Below are 18,646 nucleotides of genomic sequence, written 5' to 3' on the forward strand. Positions count from 1 at the left end.
AATAATAATGACGATAGAGCAATAAAAGAGGGGAAGAAGAGATAAAGATGGAGAGAAAGAGGGGAAGAAGGGAGAGAAAGGAGGAGAAAAGAAGAGAAGAAGAAAGAAAAGAGAAGTAGGGAAGTAGAAAGGAAGAAGAGGAAAAGAAAAAGGAAATGAAGACAGAAAAGAGAGAAGAGGGGAAGAAGGAAGAAAAGAAGAAAAATAGGGAAGAAAGGAAGAAAAAGATAAGAAAGAGGAAAAGAAGACAAAATAGAAGAGGGGAAGAAGAAAGAAAAGAAGAAAAGTAGGGAAGAAGAGAGGAAGAGAAGAAAAGGAAAAGAAAATGAAGACAAAAAAGACAAGGGGAAGAAGAAAGAAGAAAAAGATAAGAAAATGAAAATGAAGACAGAAAAGAAAAAAGAAAAGAAAATAGGGAAGAAGAAAGGAAGAAAAGGAAAAGAAAAAGGAAATGAAGACAAAAAAACAGTTAAAAAAGTGGAAGAAAAATGAGAAAAAAGAGGAAGACAAAAATGAGAAAAGATAGGAAGGAAGAAAAGAAGAAAAAGAGGAAGACAAAGAAGGAAAAAGTTAAGAATCCAGATGATTAAGAAAAGAATGATAATGAGACACTAACAAGAAGAGGAGGAATGAAGATAATGATGGGATATTGAAAGAAGAAAAAAAAGATTGAGTGAACTTGACTTAATCAGCAAAAGAAGAAAAAAATAATAATTAACTTTTAAACGGAGGGTGAGAGTGTGATATTACCTCCTCCTCCTCCTCCTCCGCATCCTTTCTTAACGGCCTGACTAACGGATCGCCTTCACACACACACACACGCACACACACACACACACACACACACGAGCGACAGAGACAAAAGGGAATAAACATAAATAATTGTCGACTGTTCTGTGTGTGTGTGTGTGTGTGTGTGTGTGTGTTTGATAAAATGGTGACAGACAGATAGACAAGCGTAACGTGACATATGAATACTGTCTGTTGTGGTTGTTGTCATTTTATACAATTGTGTCGAGAGAGAGAGAAAAAAAAGTGAGAGTGATATGTGTAGGTGGTGGTGGTGGTGGTGAATGAAGAGAGTGGAAGTAGTTAGGTTAGCTAGGTAGGTTGGTTGCGGTTTAGTGAAAGGGTTTAACATAGATATCTGGCGGTGGGTGTATGTGTGTGTGTGTGAGAGAGAGAGAGAGAGAGAGAGAGAGAGAGAGAGAGAGAGAGAGAGAGAGAGAGAGAGAGAGAGAGAGAGAGAGAGAGAGAGAGAGAGAGAGAGAATAGTAACGAAGGAAAATAGAGAAAGATTGGAACAGAGAAAAGAGAAGATAGGAAAGATTATACAGAGAAAAGGAGAATGGTGAAGAGAGGGAACAGAAAAAGGAAGGGAAAAGAAGAGAAAGGAAAGGAGAATAGTGAAGGGAGATGATAAAAGGAGACTAGACAGAAAATGAAGGAAGACAGTAAAGAGAAAGAAATAAAGAAGTGAAATAAAGTTGAAAAGGAGGAGAATAAGAAGCAAAATAGGAAGAAAATAATAATAATAAAGATAAAAGATATAAACGAAAAGAAAATAAAGAGAAATAAGTAAGGCCAATGTGTTTAGGTATTGTTGATGGATAGTGCGTGGTGTTGAGGGAGAGGAAAAAAAAAGAGGAAGGGGGAAAGAGGAGGGAGGGAGGGGAGGGGGAAGGGGAAAGGGGTAGGCGTGGGAAATGTAGCGGGAGCGTGAGAAAAATGGCCAGGGCGTGAGAAAAATTGCAGGGGCGTGGGAACTGAATTGAAAAGGTTGTTGTTTCTGTGTGTGTGTGTGTGTGTGTGTGTGTGTGTGTGTGTGTGTTGCTACGTCCTTGTGTTATCGATTTTGTGTTGCAAGGGCTTACACACATTTTCTTTCACATTAAGCTAGTGTTGCTCTTAAAATAATTGTGTTCCAGTGTTGGTAAGTGTTCTAGTGTGTGTTGTGGTGTTTCAAAATGTGTTACTAGCTTGAATTACAGTGTTACATGGACAGATAAACTATTGTAGGTAAATATATGATAGGAATATGTGTTACAGAGTTGAAAGGTGATTTAGTGTGTTGCTCAATGTTGCAGATATGTTACTTATGTGAAATACAGTGTTGCAGGAATGGATAGATTAGTGTAGGAAAGTGAAGTGTAAAATTAAAAGTGTTTTAGGCGAATATAGTGCTCTAGTGTTGTGAAGTGTTGCGGAGATATTACTAAAGTGAAATAAAGTGTTGCATCAGTATTACCAACGTGAAAGACAATGTTGCAAGGGTGGATAAAAAGTGTTGTATTGCATCATAAATACTAAGGACATATATAATTTCTCAGTGTGTTTGTTTTGTGTTACATCAGTGTTACCAACGAGAAAGACAGTGTTACATGTACGAATAAAGATGTGTAGTATTGCATCATAAATACTAAAGACACATGTTTTCCCAGTGTTTTTTTTTGTGTTGCATCAGTGTTACCAACGAGAAAGACAGTGTTACCAGTACGAATAGCCAAGAATACTATTGCAAATAAGTGTTAGATATACAAATGCTCTGTGTTTTTTTTCGTGTTGCGTCAGTGTTACCAACGAGAAATACAGTGTTACAAGTTCGAATAAGCAAGTATAACATAGTATTATAAGTGTTACATATATAAATACTGTCTGTTTTGTCTTGCATGAGTGTTACCAACGAGAAATACAGTGTTACAAGTACGATCAAGCGAGTGAACCAATGCATTACAAGTGTTGCAAATATAAATATTAAATACTGCCTCTATTTTGTGTTTGCATCAGTGTTACCAACGTCTATTTTTGTGTTGCAGGCGAGGGGTGTGTTGACAAGCCGCTGGCAACACTGTGGAGGAACTATTGCCAGAGTAACAGACAGGACATCGCCATGAAGGTAAGAGAGAGAGAGAGAGAGAGAGAGAGAGAGAGAGAGAGAGAGAGAGAGAGAGAGAGAGAGAGTTTTATTATTCATGTTATATATATCTCCTAGTGGAGAGTGAGTTCAAGAGAGAGAGAGAGAGAGAGAGAGAGAGAGAGAGAGAGAGAGAGAGAGAGAGAGAGATCGGATAGCTCAGTCCTCTTTATTTCTTCCATTCCATCTTTTCCTGTTTTATTTTTCCTCTTATTTATTTTCTCTCTCTCTCTCTCTCTCTCTCTCTCTCTCTCTCTCTCTCTCTCTCCTCTCCTCCTTTCCCTCCCCCTTTCATCACCTCCCTTTCCTCCTCTCCCTTCTCACTTTATCACTCTCCTCTCTCTCTCTCTCTCTCTCTCTCTCTCTCTCTCAGGTCAGTATCTTCATAACTTCTTTCCCCTCCTCCTCCTCCTCCTCCTCCTCCTCCTCTTCTTCTTCTTCTTCTTCTTCTTCTTCTTCTTCCTGAGCGGCTTCCTTTGCCTTTTGTGTCTATTATATTCCTTAATCTCTGCCTCTGTCTGTGTGTCTGTTTGTCTGTCTGTCTATTTGTCTGAGACCTTCTTTTGTTATTAATGTTATCTATTTATTTCTTTTTATTTTTTATTTTTTTATTTACCGTGTTCTCTTGTGCTTGTTGATTTTTTTGTTTTTTTGTTTTTTTGTCCTCGAGGTGTTTTCTTTACTGTCAAAAATGTGTTGGAGGAGGTATGCCCCCCCCATCACACGTGTCGGCTAATATTACATAATTGTTTTTTTTTTTTTTTTTTTTCTCCCGCGATAAGATGTCACGGATGTTATTAACTGTGTGTGTGTGTGTGTGTGTGTGTGTGTGTGTGTGTGTGTGTGTGTGTGTGTGTTTTGTTGTAAGAATGACATCACTCCTCTCCTTTAAACGTACACGTATTCCCCATGTTCACATCCCTTACACACACACACACACACACACACACACACACACACACACACACACACATACACACATCATCATCATCATCATCATCATCATTTTCATCATCATCATCCGTCTTGAGTACATTACCCTTTCTCTCCCTCAGTGTGTGTGTGTGTGTGTGTGTGTGTGTGTGTGTGCTAGTTTATTTATTTCCACGCCGAGAATGACACATGAACGTAACTTAAGAACACTTGTATTTCACTTCTCTGTATGTATGAATGTATATAGGTATGTATGTATGTATGTATCTACCTATCTGTCTGTCTACCTACATGTATATCGCCCCACTCACACCTATATGCCCTCGAACAGGTATATATATGTCTGTCTGTCTGTCTGTCTATGTATGTATATGTGTATGTATCCCCTCACACCTCTATACCCCGTCTATGTATGTAAATGTATCCCCTCACACCTGTATATCCCGTCTATGTATGTATATGTATCCCCTCACACCTGTACACCCCGGCAGGTGACCATATGCGGCGCGGGGCTGCGGGCGGTGACGCGGGAGCACGGGCTGACGGAGTACTGGGCCCACCGCGTCACGTACTGCGCCGCGCACCCCGCCTACCCCCGGGTGTTCTGCTGGGTGTACCGCCACGAGGGACGCCGCCTCAAGCAGGAGCTGAGGTGCCACGCCGTGCTGTGCCCCAAGAACACCAAGGCAGAGGTGGGTCAAGGGGTGAAGGGGTGAAGGAAGGGCTGAAAAGGTGGAGTAAGGGAAATGAGAAAGGAGGAAGGAATGGAGGGGTGAAGAAGAGAAAGGGAAAGAGAGAAGGGAAGAGGAAGGATTGAGAATATAAAGAGGGTTGAAGAAACAGAGAAAGAAAAAGAAAGAAGGGCTGAAAAGGTGGAGTGAGGGAAATGAGAAAGGAAAAGGATGGAGGGGTGAAGAAAAGAAAGAAAAAGAAAGAAGGGAAGAGGAAGGATTGGGAATATAAAGAGGGTTGAAGAAATAGAGAAAGAAAAAGAAAGAAGGGGTGAAAAGGTGGAGTAAGGGAAATGAGAAAGGAGGAGAGAATGGAGGAGTGAAGAAGAGAAAGGAAAAGAAAGAAGGGAAGAGGAACGATAGAAAATATAACGAGAGTTGAAGAAATAGAGAAAGAAAAAGGAAGATGGGGTGAAGGGAAGGTGAAGAAAAAGATAAAGGAAAAGAAAGAAAGGGAGGATACGAAGGATAGGAAGGATATGATAAGGAAGAAAGGATGAGGAAAACGAGAAAGGAGAAGAAAGAAGGAGAGAAAAGGAAGAAGGTTTAGGAAATAATAAGGAAGAAAAGGCGAGGAAAAAAGAAAGGAAAATAAAATAGGAGATGAAAAGGATGGAAGATAGATGAAAAGGGAAAGGGGAAAGAAGGGAAGAAAGGGAAGGAAGAAGGGAAGAGTAATTTAAAAAAAGGGAAAGAAGAGATGGGAAGAGAAGTGCATGGCGAAAAAGGGAGAGGAAAGGGAAGACAAGCGATGTGTGTGTGTGTGTGTGTGTGTGTGTGTGTGTGTGTGTGTGTGTGTGTGTGTGTGTGTTTTCAGCTCGTATACATCATTACCGTGAGATATATTATACTCTCTCTCTCTCTCTCTCAATCTTTTGTCGCATTCATTATTTTTTCTATTTTTTTTCTCTTGTTCGAATTCCTTGCGACATTCCATTCACTATTATAATGAAGAGAGAGAGAGAGAGAGAGAGAGAGAGAGAGAGAGAGAGAGAGAGAGAGAGAGAGAGAGAGAGAGAGAGAGAGAGAGAAGGTCAGTCTGAGGAGGCGTGGGATAAACGTTCGCATCAGAAACTCCTTTATTTCCTCTTTCCTCTTATCCTCCAGAGAGAGAGAGAGAGAGAGAGAGAGAGAGAGAGAGAGGGTGGGGGGAGAGGGGGCTGGTTGTAGAAGGAAGCAAGGGAGAAGAAAATAAAAGGAACTGAAAGGAAGGAAAAGAAAGATGAAGAAGAGAAGATATATAGAAGGAAGGATGAAGGGAAAGGAAGAAGAGAGAGAGAGAGAGATAACAGATAAGAGGGAAGAAAAAGGAGGAGGAAAAGGAGAAAATAGACAGGAAGTAGAGATAGATGAAGGAGATATGTGTGAGAGAGACAGAGAGAGAGAGAGAGAGAGAGAGAGAGAGAGAGAGAGAGAGAGAGAGAGAGAGAGAGAGAGAGAGAGAGAAGGAAAAAGGAAAAAAAAAGATAGAGAAAATGAGTAAAAAAGAAAGGAAGAGAGAAAGAAGGAATAAAGAAAGATAATAAGGGAGAAAAACTGAATAAAAGAAGAAAATTAAAAGAAAAAACAAGAATTAAATAAAAGGTATGAAGGAGAGAGAGAGAGAGAGAGAGAGAGAGAAGGAAAAGGGAAAAAAAAGATAGAGGAAATGAGTAAAAAAGAAAGGAAGAGAGAAAGAAGGAATAAAGAAAAATAATAAGGGAGAAAAACTGAATAAAAGAAGAAAATTAAAAGAAAAAACAAGAATTAAATAAAAGGTATGAAGGAGAGAGAGAGAGAGAGAGAGAGAGAGAGAGAGAGAGAGAGAGAGAGAGTCCAGTTATCTCACGAATCTCTTTCCTTCTTCTTTTCACACACCAACAGTTTCTTTCCTCATTAGTTCTGCTTCACTAACTCTCTTGCAATTCTTCTTTCACTGATACTTTTCTTCTTGCACTTATACTTTTCCTCCTGGAGCCAAAGTGTCCTTGAAAAATTGTTGGAAAATCGACGATATCTTATTTAATAGCTTTTTTGGGACATGTTGGTATTAATATTTTTTCTTCCTCTTCGTGCGCGATAATGCACACTTTAGACTCGGGTAAACCGACTATAGTGTTATATCTTTTTTTTCCTATTTTCTTTGTTTTAGCCTTGGTTTAGTTTCCTCACTCATTTGCATACGATAGTCGGAATCGGGCACATATTTTCCTATTTTTATTTTTAGCCTCGTATGTGACTTTTCTTTTTCTTTAGCCTTGAATTAAGTCCTCTTGATAAATGAGAAAGGATAAGAAAAACGGGAAAGAAGGTTGAGAGATTAGGGAAGGAAGGGTTAAGAAAGAGGAAGGGGAGAGAGAAGAAGATAGGGATGAAGAAAATGAGAAAAGAGAAGAAACAAGGGGAGATGAAGAAGGATGGGGTGATTGCATATGTTAGTTGGAAGGGGGCACATTTTTTTCCCATTCTATTTTTTAGCCTTCGTATGTGACTCCTATTCCTGAGAGCGCGTGACTCCATAGCCTACTCGCAGTGGTTCTCAAACTTTTTCGTGAGCGACCCTATTTGGAACATTTCAATCCTTCGCGACCCAGAGTAAAGAGAAACAAAATGTACAGTGATATATATACTTTATTTTGCCCCCCTCCAAAAAAAAAAAAAATAAATAAATAAATAAAAATAAGGTGTACAGCTTTTCATTCACAAAACTAAACTAGTGGAATCCATCGCACTGGTTTTCTCTTTTACAAAACTAAACTAATAGAATTCCTGTGTCCCAGCGACCCATCAAAATACCCATAGTTTGAGAACCACTGGCCCTACTGAATCATCTCCCTCCTCAAACGTTTCCATTACTCGCTTCCTCTTCCGCAGTGAATATCCTTCCCCACACTCCTTAACTTTTCTCGCTAACCCATTCTTTCCCACTGTATACTCCATTACTCATCTGTTTCTCTTTCTTGAAAATAAACCCTGACGTCACCATTGAACATTTTCCTACTCTGCTTCCTTTTTTCCCTGGTCTCCCCTTAAACTAATCTAACTCCCGTACTCTACAATCATCTATCATTTCCACTTTATCTCACTCTAACTACTCTCTCACGATTAATAACCACAATACCACGAACACTTTTCCTACTCTACTTCCTTTTTTCCCTGGTCTCCCCTTAAACTAATCTAACTCCCGTACTCTACAATCATCTATCATTTCCACTTTATTTCACTCTAACTACTCTCAGAATTAATAACCACAATACCACAAACACTTTTCCTACTCCGCTTCCTTTTTTCCCTGGTCTCCCCATAAACTAATCTAACTCGTACTCTACAATCATCTATCATTTTCACTTTATTTCACTCTAACTACTCTCTCACGATTAATAACCACAATACCACGAACACTTTTCCTACTCTGCTTCCTTTTTTCCCTGGTCTCCCCTTAAACTAATCTAACTCCCGTACTCTACAATCATCTTATATCATTTCCACTTTATTTCACTCTACTCTCTCACGATTAATAACCACAATACCACGAACACTTTTCCTACTCTGCTTCCTTTTTTCCCTGGTCTCCCCTTAAACTAATCTAACTCTCGTACTCTACAATCATCTTATATCATTTCCACTTTATTTCACTCTAACGACTCGCTCAGAATTAATAACCACAATACCTCAAAAAACACCAATATTTTCACTCTAATCTCATCTAATAACGACCATATGTCTCTCTCTTAACCGCAATATTTCTTTGATTGCTATCATTATTTTCATCTCCGTCATCCCTTATATCTGCTATCATCTCACTCTTTCATTCTCTCTATTGCTAAACCACAGTATGTCTCTAATTATAATGTCATCTACTCTCTATCTACCACCATCTTGCTCTCATAGCTACAGTATCTTTCCATCTCTCATAATTACAGCATCTTTCTCTCTCATAACTACATCATTTTGCTCTCATAATCGCAACATCTTACAATCTCTCATAATCGCAGCATCTTTCTATCTCTCATAATTACAACATCTTTCTCTCTCATAACCACATCATTTTGTTCTCATAATCGCAACATCTTTCTATCTCTCATAATCGCAGCATCTTTCTCTCTCATAACCACATCATTTTGCTCTCATAATCGCAGCATCTTTCTCTCTCTCATAATTACAGCATCTTTCTCTCTCATAACTACATCATTTTGCTCTCATAATCGCAGCATCTTTCTATCTCTCATAATTACAGCATCTTTCTCTCTCATAACTACATCATTTTGCTCTCATAATCGCAGCGTCTCATCCCCTCATCTCTCTCCCAGGCCATGGCGACGCAGCTCCGAGTTCGTCTGGCCGCTGCTCTGCAAGAATTCCGCCGCGAGAAGGTGGTGCGGCAGAACGCGAGACTGTCCCTCATGCACGCCCTCTACGACTCCGCCTCCATCCCTCGCCGCAAGCTGCTCCTCTCCACCGGCGGCTCCAACTACCGGCCGCCGCTAGAACGCTCCAAGAGTGCCCCGAAACTAGGCGCTATTGAGGAGATACTCGAGGAGGAGGAGGAGGAGGAGGAAGAGGATGGGAGTGATGGCGAGGCTGCGTCCGTGCATCTACAACCCGGGGCGGATGTCGGGGGTTCAAGCACCGTTTCAGACACCACATCTGACATTCTCATGGATTATGACTCAGAGAGCGAGGCGGCCAGTGGGGGCAGGGAGACGTGTGTGCTGGAGGAGGAGGACGAGGAGGAGGAGGAGGAAGAGGAGGAGGAGGAGGAGGTGTCTCAAGAGGAGGTGAAGGTCAAGGAAGGAGGGGGCACTCGAACGGGTCAAATCCAGAAGTGTGAGGTCAATGCGTATGACTCTGACCTCATGTACTGCCCCGCCCCGCCCTTGCCGACGCTGGAGTCCGTGGAGGAGGCCGCTGATGACGATGAAGGGCGGTGCGGCAGCGACACACACGAGGACGAGGAGGACGAGGCAGCCAGCGACCTAGGACTCCTGGCAACACTGGCGCGGGAACTGACCCTAGCGCCCCCTGGTGAAGAGTCCTTGACCTCTGACCAGCCAGAGTCCTTAGGGTCACACTGCGATTCCTGTGGGTCGTCGTGTGGGGCGTGCGAAGCGGGGAGCGAGCAGGATGACCCCCCGCACACACACCACCACCACCACATCATTGAGACGGGGGACGGAGGGGGCAAGATGGCGGCCAGGCTAGACGGGGACAACATCAGTGAGGAAAGTGGGTATTCGGAGGACAAGGACTCCCTGCAGAACCTTTAGGAGGAGGAGGAGGAGGAGGAAAAGAGAGAAGAGGAGAAAAATGAAAACTGGGAGGGTCACGAAATATATCTGTAGGTGAAGGAATAAAAGAGAAAAGAGGAAAAGGAGAAAGAAAAGATGGAAAAGAAAGGAAAACAAGAGGGTCGCTAAATTTGTCTATGGGTGAAGGAGAAGGGAGAGGAGGAAAAGAAAGAAAAGAAAGAAAAGGAGAAGGGTCACGAAATCTGTAAGTGTGTGGAGAAAGAGGAAAAGAAAAAAAAAGAAAAAAAAACGAGAAAAAGAATGAAAACGAGGAGAAAGGTCACTAAATCCATGGGTGTCTGGGTGACCTCAAGCAACAAGAACATAAGGATAAAGGTCAGTCAGTGTGTGGGTGAGTGAGTGACCTTGACCTGGGTGAACACACGTGAGATATGCAACACCCCCACCGCGACCATGTGTTCCTGTGTGTGGGTCTGACGTGATAGGACATGTGGCGAGTGTGTCAGCGTGATGTGGCGTGTGATGTGACCTCCAGCCAGCTCCCTCATCTAGTGTGGCTCTTGCATGCTAGCTGTGTGGACGTAGTGTGGCTTTCATGCTCTAGTGTGTGAGGATAGTGTGACCTGACCCTTGGATGACTAGTGTGGCCCCAGTATGCCCGGATATGGTGTGGTTATAGTGTGACTTGTATGCCCTTTGATATGGCTACAGTATGCCTCTTGTGAATGGATATAATGTGGCTCAGAATGCCAGGATATAGTGTGGTTATGATGTGGCCCGTAAACCCTTTGATATGGCTACCGTATGTCCCATTTATGGATATGGTGTGGCCCTTGTATGCCCTCTGATATGGCTCTAGTATGCCTGAAGTGTGAAGGTATAGTGTGGCTTCAGTATGACCCTTGTGTGTGGATATGGTGTGACTTTCATATGCCCTCTTGTATGCCCGAAGTGTGAAAATGTGGTGTGGCTCAGTATGCCCTTTGATATGGTTCTAGTATGTCCCAGGTGTTCGGGTATAGTGTGGCTCATGTGTGGCCCTCTGCGTGGCTCTAGTGTGGCCCAGTGTGGCTCTTCAATGTGGCCAGTGCCTCAAGACTTAGTGGCGTCGCTTGCACCGTTGTTGTGGGCATCCCGCGTGTGGGTTGCTACTTGTTACTAGTCTTAAGACCCCTCGTGACACCCTCTGCAGCACGGGCCAGGGGGGGAGGGCCACAGGGAGGGGAGGGAAGGGAGGAACGTGCAAAAAAAAGGTCACCAGATGCGGAGTGCGTGACCCAAGTTGACCTCTGACCTAACTAACAACACAGTGGCGATTTTGTGTGTGTGTATGGGTGTGAGAGAAGAGAATGAGAAGGTATGTGAGAGAGAAAGATGGGAAGAGGAGAGAGATAAGAGACAGACAGACAGAGAGAGAGAGAGAAGGAAAGAGTAAATGAGAGAAGAAGAGAGAGCAGAAGAGAACAAGAGTGTATATGAGAGAAGAAAGATAAGGAAGAAAATAGAGATAAAGAAACAGGCAGACAGACAGAGAGAGAGAAGGAAAGAGTGAATGAGAGGGGAAGAGAGAGAGCAGAAGAGAATTAAGAGTGTATATGAGAGAAGAAAGATAAGAAAGAAAATAGAGATAAAGAAACAGGCAGACAGAGAGAAAGAGGATAAGAAGAGAATAGAGATAAGAGAGACGGAAAGAGGAGAAAGTGAGTGAGTGTATATGAGAGAAAGAAAGACAGGAAGAAGAGAGAGAGATAGAGACAGAGAAGGTGAGAATCAAAATATATCCAACGCCTCATTCCTTTCGATGTTCCAATGTTGACCTTGTGGTGTTACGAACGATCCTTTTTCTTGTTGTTAGCGTCGTAAACTAAAGGGATCGTTGTTGTTGACGATAGAATGATGTAACGTGCGGAGAGCAACAACAACTACTACTACTACTACTACTACTACTACTACTACTACTACTACTACTTCTACTATGGAACCGAACAGACAGATAGACAGATTACCATAGCGGTTATGTTACGGTAAATCTGACATCCTTTGCTAATGCTCTTCTTCTTCCTTCTCTTCTTCCTCGTCTTCCTCCTCCTCCTCCTCTTCCTCTTCACTGGTTGTTGTGAAGATTCGCTGGAGGGATTGTGATAATTATAATGATGATGATGATGATGGTGGTTTGTATGTGTGTTTGTGTGTGTTTGTGTTTGTGTGTGTGTGTGTGTGTGTGTGTGTGTGTGTTTCGGTCGCCGCTTCGAGTCGGCTTCAAACATCAAGTCTTCGAGAATCACAGGTGTTGTACTTTACATATATATAATTATTGTTGTTATTGTTATTATTATCATTATTATTATTATTATTATTATTATTATTATTATTATTTAGTTTCCCCGTCGTGTGCAAGTCTTAAAGTCTTTCCTTGTCTTTCCTTTCTTTCTATTTCCTTCCTTTTTTTATAATTTGCTTTTTTTTCCTCCCCTTTTTATACGTTTCCTTCTTTCTTTTCTATCTTTTTCCTTCGTTTTCTTTTCATTCTTTTTTTTTGTACTTTGTCTTCCCTTTCTTTCTTTCCTTCCTTTTTTTATAATTTGCTTTTTTCCTTTCCTTTTTATACTTTGCCTTCTTGCTTTTCTTTTTCTTTCGTTTTTTTCATTCTTTTTTATATACTTCTTCTTTTTCCTTCCTTTCTTTCTATCACATTTCGCATTTTTCTTTCTTTTTAATTCTTTCCATTTCGTGTGTAGTAGAAAGTAGACTGGTTTTTTTCTTTCTTCTTTTTCTTCTTCCTTTTCTTAATGTTTCAACACTCAAGAATTACAAGTTTTTTTTTTCTCTCTCTCTTGCTAACTTACGAATCACAATCCTCCTCCATTTCCTTCTTTTTCTCCTCCTCCTCCTCTGTAACCATCATCTGCGTGGACTCAAGAATCACAGTATTTCTCTTCACCTTCATCGTCAACTTACCTCAAGAATCACAAAGGTTACCCACTGAGACTCACCTGACATTTCACTTACCTGCTAGAATCACAACCTTCCCCTTGATACACCTTCGCTTTATCATCTTCATCCTTACCTTGAACCACAAACTAACTAACTTTATTTATGAAAACTTCCCTTGACATTCCCCTTCATATACTCCCCTCTGTTATCTTCCTCATCTCATCTTACTAACTACCATAATTAACTAACTAACTAATTAAAATCCCACCTGACACTGCCCTCACCTGCCTTGAATCACCTTTCCTTTATCTCTGTCTACCTCTCCTTATTTATCCTCTTCTTTCCTCTTTTTTCCTCTTTCTTTTTCCTTCTCTGCCACGAACCACTCACTCACTCACCAACTAACTAACTGAGATTTACCTGACACTGCCCTTACCTGCCTAAATCACCACCTTTCTCCTTACTGTATCTCCCCTCTATTATTTTACTTATCCTCTTCATGTACCACAAACTCACTAACTAACAAGCAAACTCACTAACAAACTATCTGACTCATTAAAGCCTCACCTGACACTGCCCTTACCTGCCTTGCATCACAACCTTTCCTCTTCATATACTCCCCTCAATTATCTTCCTCATTTTCGTCTTCACCACTAGCCACAAACTCACTAACTATCATAACTAACTAACTACTTAAAATCCCACCTGACACTGCCCTCACCTGCCTTGAATCACAACCTTTCCTTCTATTTAATATAACTTACCTTTACTATCCACATCCCTACCACAAACCACAAACTCAACTAACAAACTAACTGACTAACTCACTAATTGTAGCCTCACCTGTCACTGCCCTTACCTGCCTTGAATCACATCCTTTCCTTTTAATTAATATACTTTATCTTTATTATCGACATCCCTACCACAAACTCACTTAACTAACAAACAAACTAACACTCACTAATTGTAGCCTCACCTGTCACTGCCCTCACCTGCCTCGAATCACAACCTCTCCTTTTATGTACGTCCCCTTTATTATCCTTTTCCTCATCCCCGCCACGAACTCCCTAAAGGCGATGTAACACGATCACAGTTCTGGCACACCTTGATCGTCTCCGCCAGCACGAGTCTTTGGGTGGTTGTCTCCTCCCTCTGCGCCTCTTTCCCTTGTCTCTTGGTCTCCTTCACCTAACGAAAGCAATTTGTAAGGTGGAAGTTCGTTGGACATGGAAAAAGACGATTACTGGTAGAAAAATGTACACTCCCAACGCCTATTTCCTTTGTTTCACTGTCTAAAAGGGCTATTACGCTGGGAAAATTTTCCGTGGATCTTCAGCCAAACCATGATTTCCGCTGGCGTGGTTCTTATATTTCCGTAGTTTTATGACGTGTCCACGATCTTCCAAAGCTTCGGTAGATATCACTGAAGGACGACGGTATTACTCACCATCATCATCATCAGCAATAACAAGAAAAAAATGAGAACCACGCCAGCGGAAATCATGGTTTGACTGAAGATCCACGGAACATTTGCCCAGTGTAATAGCCTCTTTATACACCTCACCTAAGCCATTTGTAACGCTTCAGTAAGGTTAAAATCATATTGAGGGAAGGAAAGGAGGGCAGAGATACTATACGATTATCCCAAAAGGTTCATTCTGGTTGTAAAATGTATCCCCGTTGCTTCTTTTTCCCTAATCTCTTGCTGGACCAATAGATTAAAAGGTCTTGGTCTTGGTATCGGTGTTGTTTACCTCACCGAAGCGGTTTGTGAAGCAGTGAGGTCAACGGTGCCAGATTATCACATATCATATCATATTTACCGGCTTCTGACACTTAACCATCACCATAAGACATCAGAAATTGACGAATGTAACGATAACTATAAATCAATCTAGGTATTCGGACCCAGGAGACAGATTTTGAGGTGTAAATAGGTAAAAATAAGAGGCTGAGTGGGACCATCTGGCAACGTTGAGTGAGGTAAACATCGCCGTGAGAGAAGGCGAGAGGTGCGTGGGGTTACTGCTCTGCCATTCCTTGGGTCGTATTACAAGACACTTTGCCTTCTCACATCAGCTATATCTAAAGGTCAAAGAGGGGGATCAATCAGGTTCTAATGAGTGTTTTTTTAGGCTCAGGGTACAGAGGAAGGATGAAACTACCGCCAGGGTCATAAAACTACCTCTGAAAATGCCAACAACTCCTACGAAAGCCTTGTCAAATATGTGTTCTTGGGCGGCTTAATGTCTCATAATACGACCCCCTTTAGTAGAAGAAAATCGAAATACTGTGCTGGATTCTGTGCTTGTGTGACACGGCCTTATTCTTTACCCACCCAGTCCTTCAGTCAGTCAGTCACTTGTGTATACTCAGCAATACTTGTGAGAGGGAGAGGTCGAAGGTGCGTCATCTAGGAGTTGTAGAAGGAACTGAATAAGTCTTCGAACGTCAGAGTACCGAAGTTTGTATTCTGTCCTGCTTGTGTTAGGACGAAGAAAGAAGCGGTTTTAAAGTCTTTGTTATGGAGTTTATACGTATGTGATTCTATAAGAAGATAAATTGAATAAAAACTGAACGAAGTGAATGAATCTTCGTCTGAGCATCGAAGTGTCAAGACGAAGAAAGAAAACGTGAGTGCGTGAAGTCTTTGTTATGGCTTTTATACGTATGTGATTTTTTTATATGGAGATAAGTAAATTAAGTGATATAAAAAATGTGTTATACTGTAGATATGTGAATACCAACACCGCGCTATTATGCTACCAGTTATTTATCACGTTAAGGCGAGGAAACGAAAACGGAAGAGAAGAAGAGGACATTGTGCGTGTTTCTAGCATTATTATGAAGACTGCCTGATGTTTATATACTACTACTTGTTTTATCTTTACGTACGAGTCTTGCCAGTGTGTGTGTGTGTGTGTGTGTGTGTGTGTGTGTGTGTGGACAGGCTGTAAAACGTCTGCTGTGACAATTGTGCCTCAAAACGCTATTATAGCATTGAAATTTATTAGGTCTGTCTTCTACTACTACTACTACTACTACTACTACTACTACTACTACTACTACTACTACTACTACTACTACTACTACTACTACTGCTACTGTCCCTACTTAGCCACCTACCTACTTATACTAATACTGTTTCTACTTATCTATCTACTCATTACTACTACTATCCCTACTTATCCACCTACCTACTTACTACTACTACTGCTGTTTCTACTTATCTACCTACACATTACTACTACTACTACTACTCTCTGTCTAACGTCTGGTAAAAAAGCTTGTAACTGTGTGTCTATAAATTCCTAGGCAACGTGAATGCAACTTTAGATTAGAGAGACTAGAAACGTAAGAACATCAAGCTTATAAGTAACAGAAGAGGATCCAGTACTATGATTGTCAAAAGTAGGAAGCATGTGAAAGTATTATGGCTTTATCGAGGTTAGGCAATACTTGGTAGTTACTTGGGCATAGATTACGTATTGAAGGCTGATGTAATGCTATCTTCTATTTTTTCGTGAGAGGAGGAATTCAGAAGTCTCGGTCTGGTTATGTTATACTGCAATTGATTTATATTTCTTTATTTTACTTTTTATAACAGTCCACCATTCAGAAGGTTGTTATTGTTTTGGAAAGTCTCAGTCTGGTTACGTTCTAGTGCAATTGATTTATATTTCTTTATTTTACTTTTTTTTTTTGTAACAGTCAACCCTTTTTTTCATACAAGACTTCCTATATAGTGTGTATGTGCTCACTCTGCTCATCTTTTTCGTCTTGGTTTCGTTTTCCACATTCTTTTTCAACTTCTTCAATATTCAAGACTTCACAATTTGTTCATTTTCACTCAACCTGACTTTCCTTTTATGTTCCTTTTCACATTCTTCATATTCAAGATTTCCCCAATTTGTTCATTTTCACTCAACCTGACTTTCCTTTTATGTTCCTTTTCACATTCTTCATATTCAAGATTTCCCCAATTTGTTCATTTTCACTCAACCTGACTTTCCTTTTATGTTCCTTTTCACATTCTTCTTCATATTCAAGATTTCCCCAATTTGTTCATTTTCACTCAACCTGACTTTCCTTTTATGTTCCTTTTCACATTCTTCATATTCAAGATTTCCCCAATTTGTTCATTTTCACTCAACCTGACTTTCCTTTTATGTTCCTTTTCACATTCTTCATATTCAAGATTTCCCCAATTTGTTCATTTTCACTCAACCTGACTTTCCTTTTATGTTCCTTTTCACATTCTTCATATTCAAGATTTCCAATTTGTTCATTTTCACTCAACCTGACTTTCCTTTTATGTTCCTTTTCACATTCTTCTTCATATTCAAGATTTCCCCAATTTGTTCATTTTCACTCAACCTGACTTTCCTTTTATGTTCCTTTTCACATTCTTCATATTCAAGATTATCCCAATTTGTTCATTTTCACTCAACCTGACTTTCCTTTTATGTTCCTTTTCACATTCTTCATATTCAAGATTTCCCCAATTTGTTCATTTTCACTCAACCTGACTTTCCTTTTATGTTCCTTTTCACATTCTTCATATTCAAGATTTCCCCAATTTGTTCATTTTCACTCAACCTGACTTTCCTTTTATGTTCCTTTTCACATTCTTCATATTCAAGATTTCCCCAATTTGTTCATTTTCACTCAACCTGACTTTCCTTTTATGTTCCTTTTCACATTCTTCATATTCAAGATTTCCCCAATTTGTTCATTTTCACTCAACCTGACTTTCCTTTTATGTTCCTTTTCACATTCTTCATATTCAAGATTTCCCCAATTTGTTCATTTTCACTCAACCTGACTTTCCTTTTACGTTCCTTTTCACATTCTTCATATTCAAGATTTTTTCTCTTCATTTTTACGGCATTTTTTTCCCTTCACACCTTTTCATTGAGTCAGCCATTCTTCCTCAAGGCCGCTGATCGAGGCAACATTAGACTTGCTGTTTCGCGTAGTCTTTGCAGCGCTACTACTACTACTACTACTTCTACTATTATTACTACAACTATTGCCACTACTATCGCTACTTAGGCTGAGTATTACGAGAACTTGTGTGTAGGAATATAAAGTAATTTTCGTGAGCTAGGGAAAAAATTAGTGTTTTTTTATATATATCAAAGGAAGCTAAATTTATAGTGAGACCAAAATAGTAAAGAAATAAAGTGAGGAGATGAAACAGGAAGCGTTAAAAAATCACATAAAATAATGATAATGGTAGAATTGTTTATCATTTAATTTATTGCACGAAAAATTATGAACGTATCGACGATAGAATGTTCGTCATAGGTCTGCGTGCGCACCGTTTAAAGGTAATATAAATAATAGTAATGTTAAATAAAAATAAATATGCAGCTATTATGTATGCGTGTATGTGTATGTGCGGTGTGCCAGACGTGTATGTATGTGTGTGTGTGTGTGTGTGTGTGTGTGTGTGTGTGTGTGTGTGTGTGTGTGTACCTAACTTAAGCGAGTGTTGTCGAGGCCATGTCAGGGATGTACATAAGAATTGTAATTTTGTATCATATAAGTAGGTCATCATTCTTATAGCATTACCAAATATACCATTATTATCCTGCGACGACTATTATTATCCTCTTGTTTGGTTTCCTTTTCCTTTCCTGGAGTAGCCTAACTTCCTCTTTCCTTCCCCTTTCCTGGAGTAGCCTAACTTCCTCTTTCCTTCCCCTTTCCTGGAGTAGCCTAACTTCCTCTTTCCTTTCCCTTTCCTGGAGTAGCCTAACTTCCTCTTTCCTTTCCCTTTCCTGGAGTAGCCTAACTTCCTCTTTCTTTTCCCTTTCCTGGAGTAGCCTAACTTCCTCTTTCCTTTCCCTTTCCTGGAGTAGCCTAACTTCCTCTTTCTTTTCCCTTTCCTGGAGTAGCCT

The 18,646-nt window shown here is 40.5% G+C and overlaps 1 protein-coding gene and 1 long non-coding RNA gene across 5 annotated transcripts in view; one reads left to right on the forward strand and one right to left on the reverse strand.

The window, feature by feature from the left end:
* The window catches only part of LOC126992731 (protein FAM43A-like), an 18,434-nt gene extending 8,403 nt beyond the window's left edge, over window positions 1-10,031 (forward strand). The window contains exons 2-4 of the mRNA XM_050851549.1: window positions 2,817-2,896; window positions 4,339-4,539; window positions 8,868-10,031. Of these exons, the coding sequence (XP_050707506.1) occupies window positions 2,817-2,896; window positions 4,339-4,539; window positions 8,868-9,824 (1,238 nt within the window). The 3' untranslated portion in view covers window positions 9,825-10,031. The remainder of the gene's footprint in view (window positions 1-2,816; window positions 2,897-4,338; window positions 4,540-8,867) is intronic.
* A 1,115-nt stretch (window positions 10,032-11,146) lies between these two features.
* LOC126992736 (uncharacterized) lies at window positions 11,147-18,358 on the reverse strand. Of its 4 annotated transcripts, none has more exons than XR_007746983.1 (4): window positions 17,192-18,358; window positions 16,821-16,968; window positions 13,600-16,743; window positions 11,147-13,024 (listed from the first exon to the last, which is right to left on the reverse strand). It is a non-coding gene; the product is annotated as an uncharacterized LOC126992736 (long non-coding RNA). The 4 variants fall into 4 exon arrangements; XR_007746982.1 differs by having other exon boundaries at window positions 11,147-16,334; window positions 16,434-16,743; window positions 17,192-18,356; XR_007746980.1 differs by having other exon boundaries at window positions 11,147-16,743; window positions 17,118-18,357.
* Window positions 18,359-18,646: the final 288 nt, after the last annotated feature.

The sequence above is a fragment of the Eriocheir sinensis genome, chromosome 7, assembly GCF_024679095.1.
Source record: "Eriocheir sinensis breed Jianghai 21 chromosome 7, ASM2467909v1, whole genome shotgun sequence".
Taxonomy (NCBI): domain Eukaryota; kingdom Metazoa; phylum Arthropoda; class Malacostraca; order Decapoda; family Varunidae; genus Eriocheir; species Eriocheir sinensis.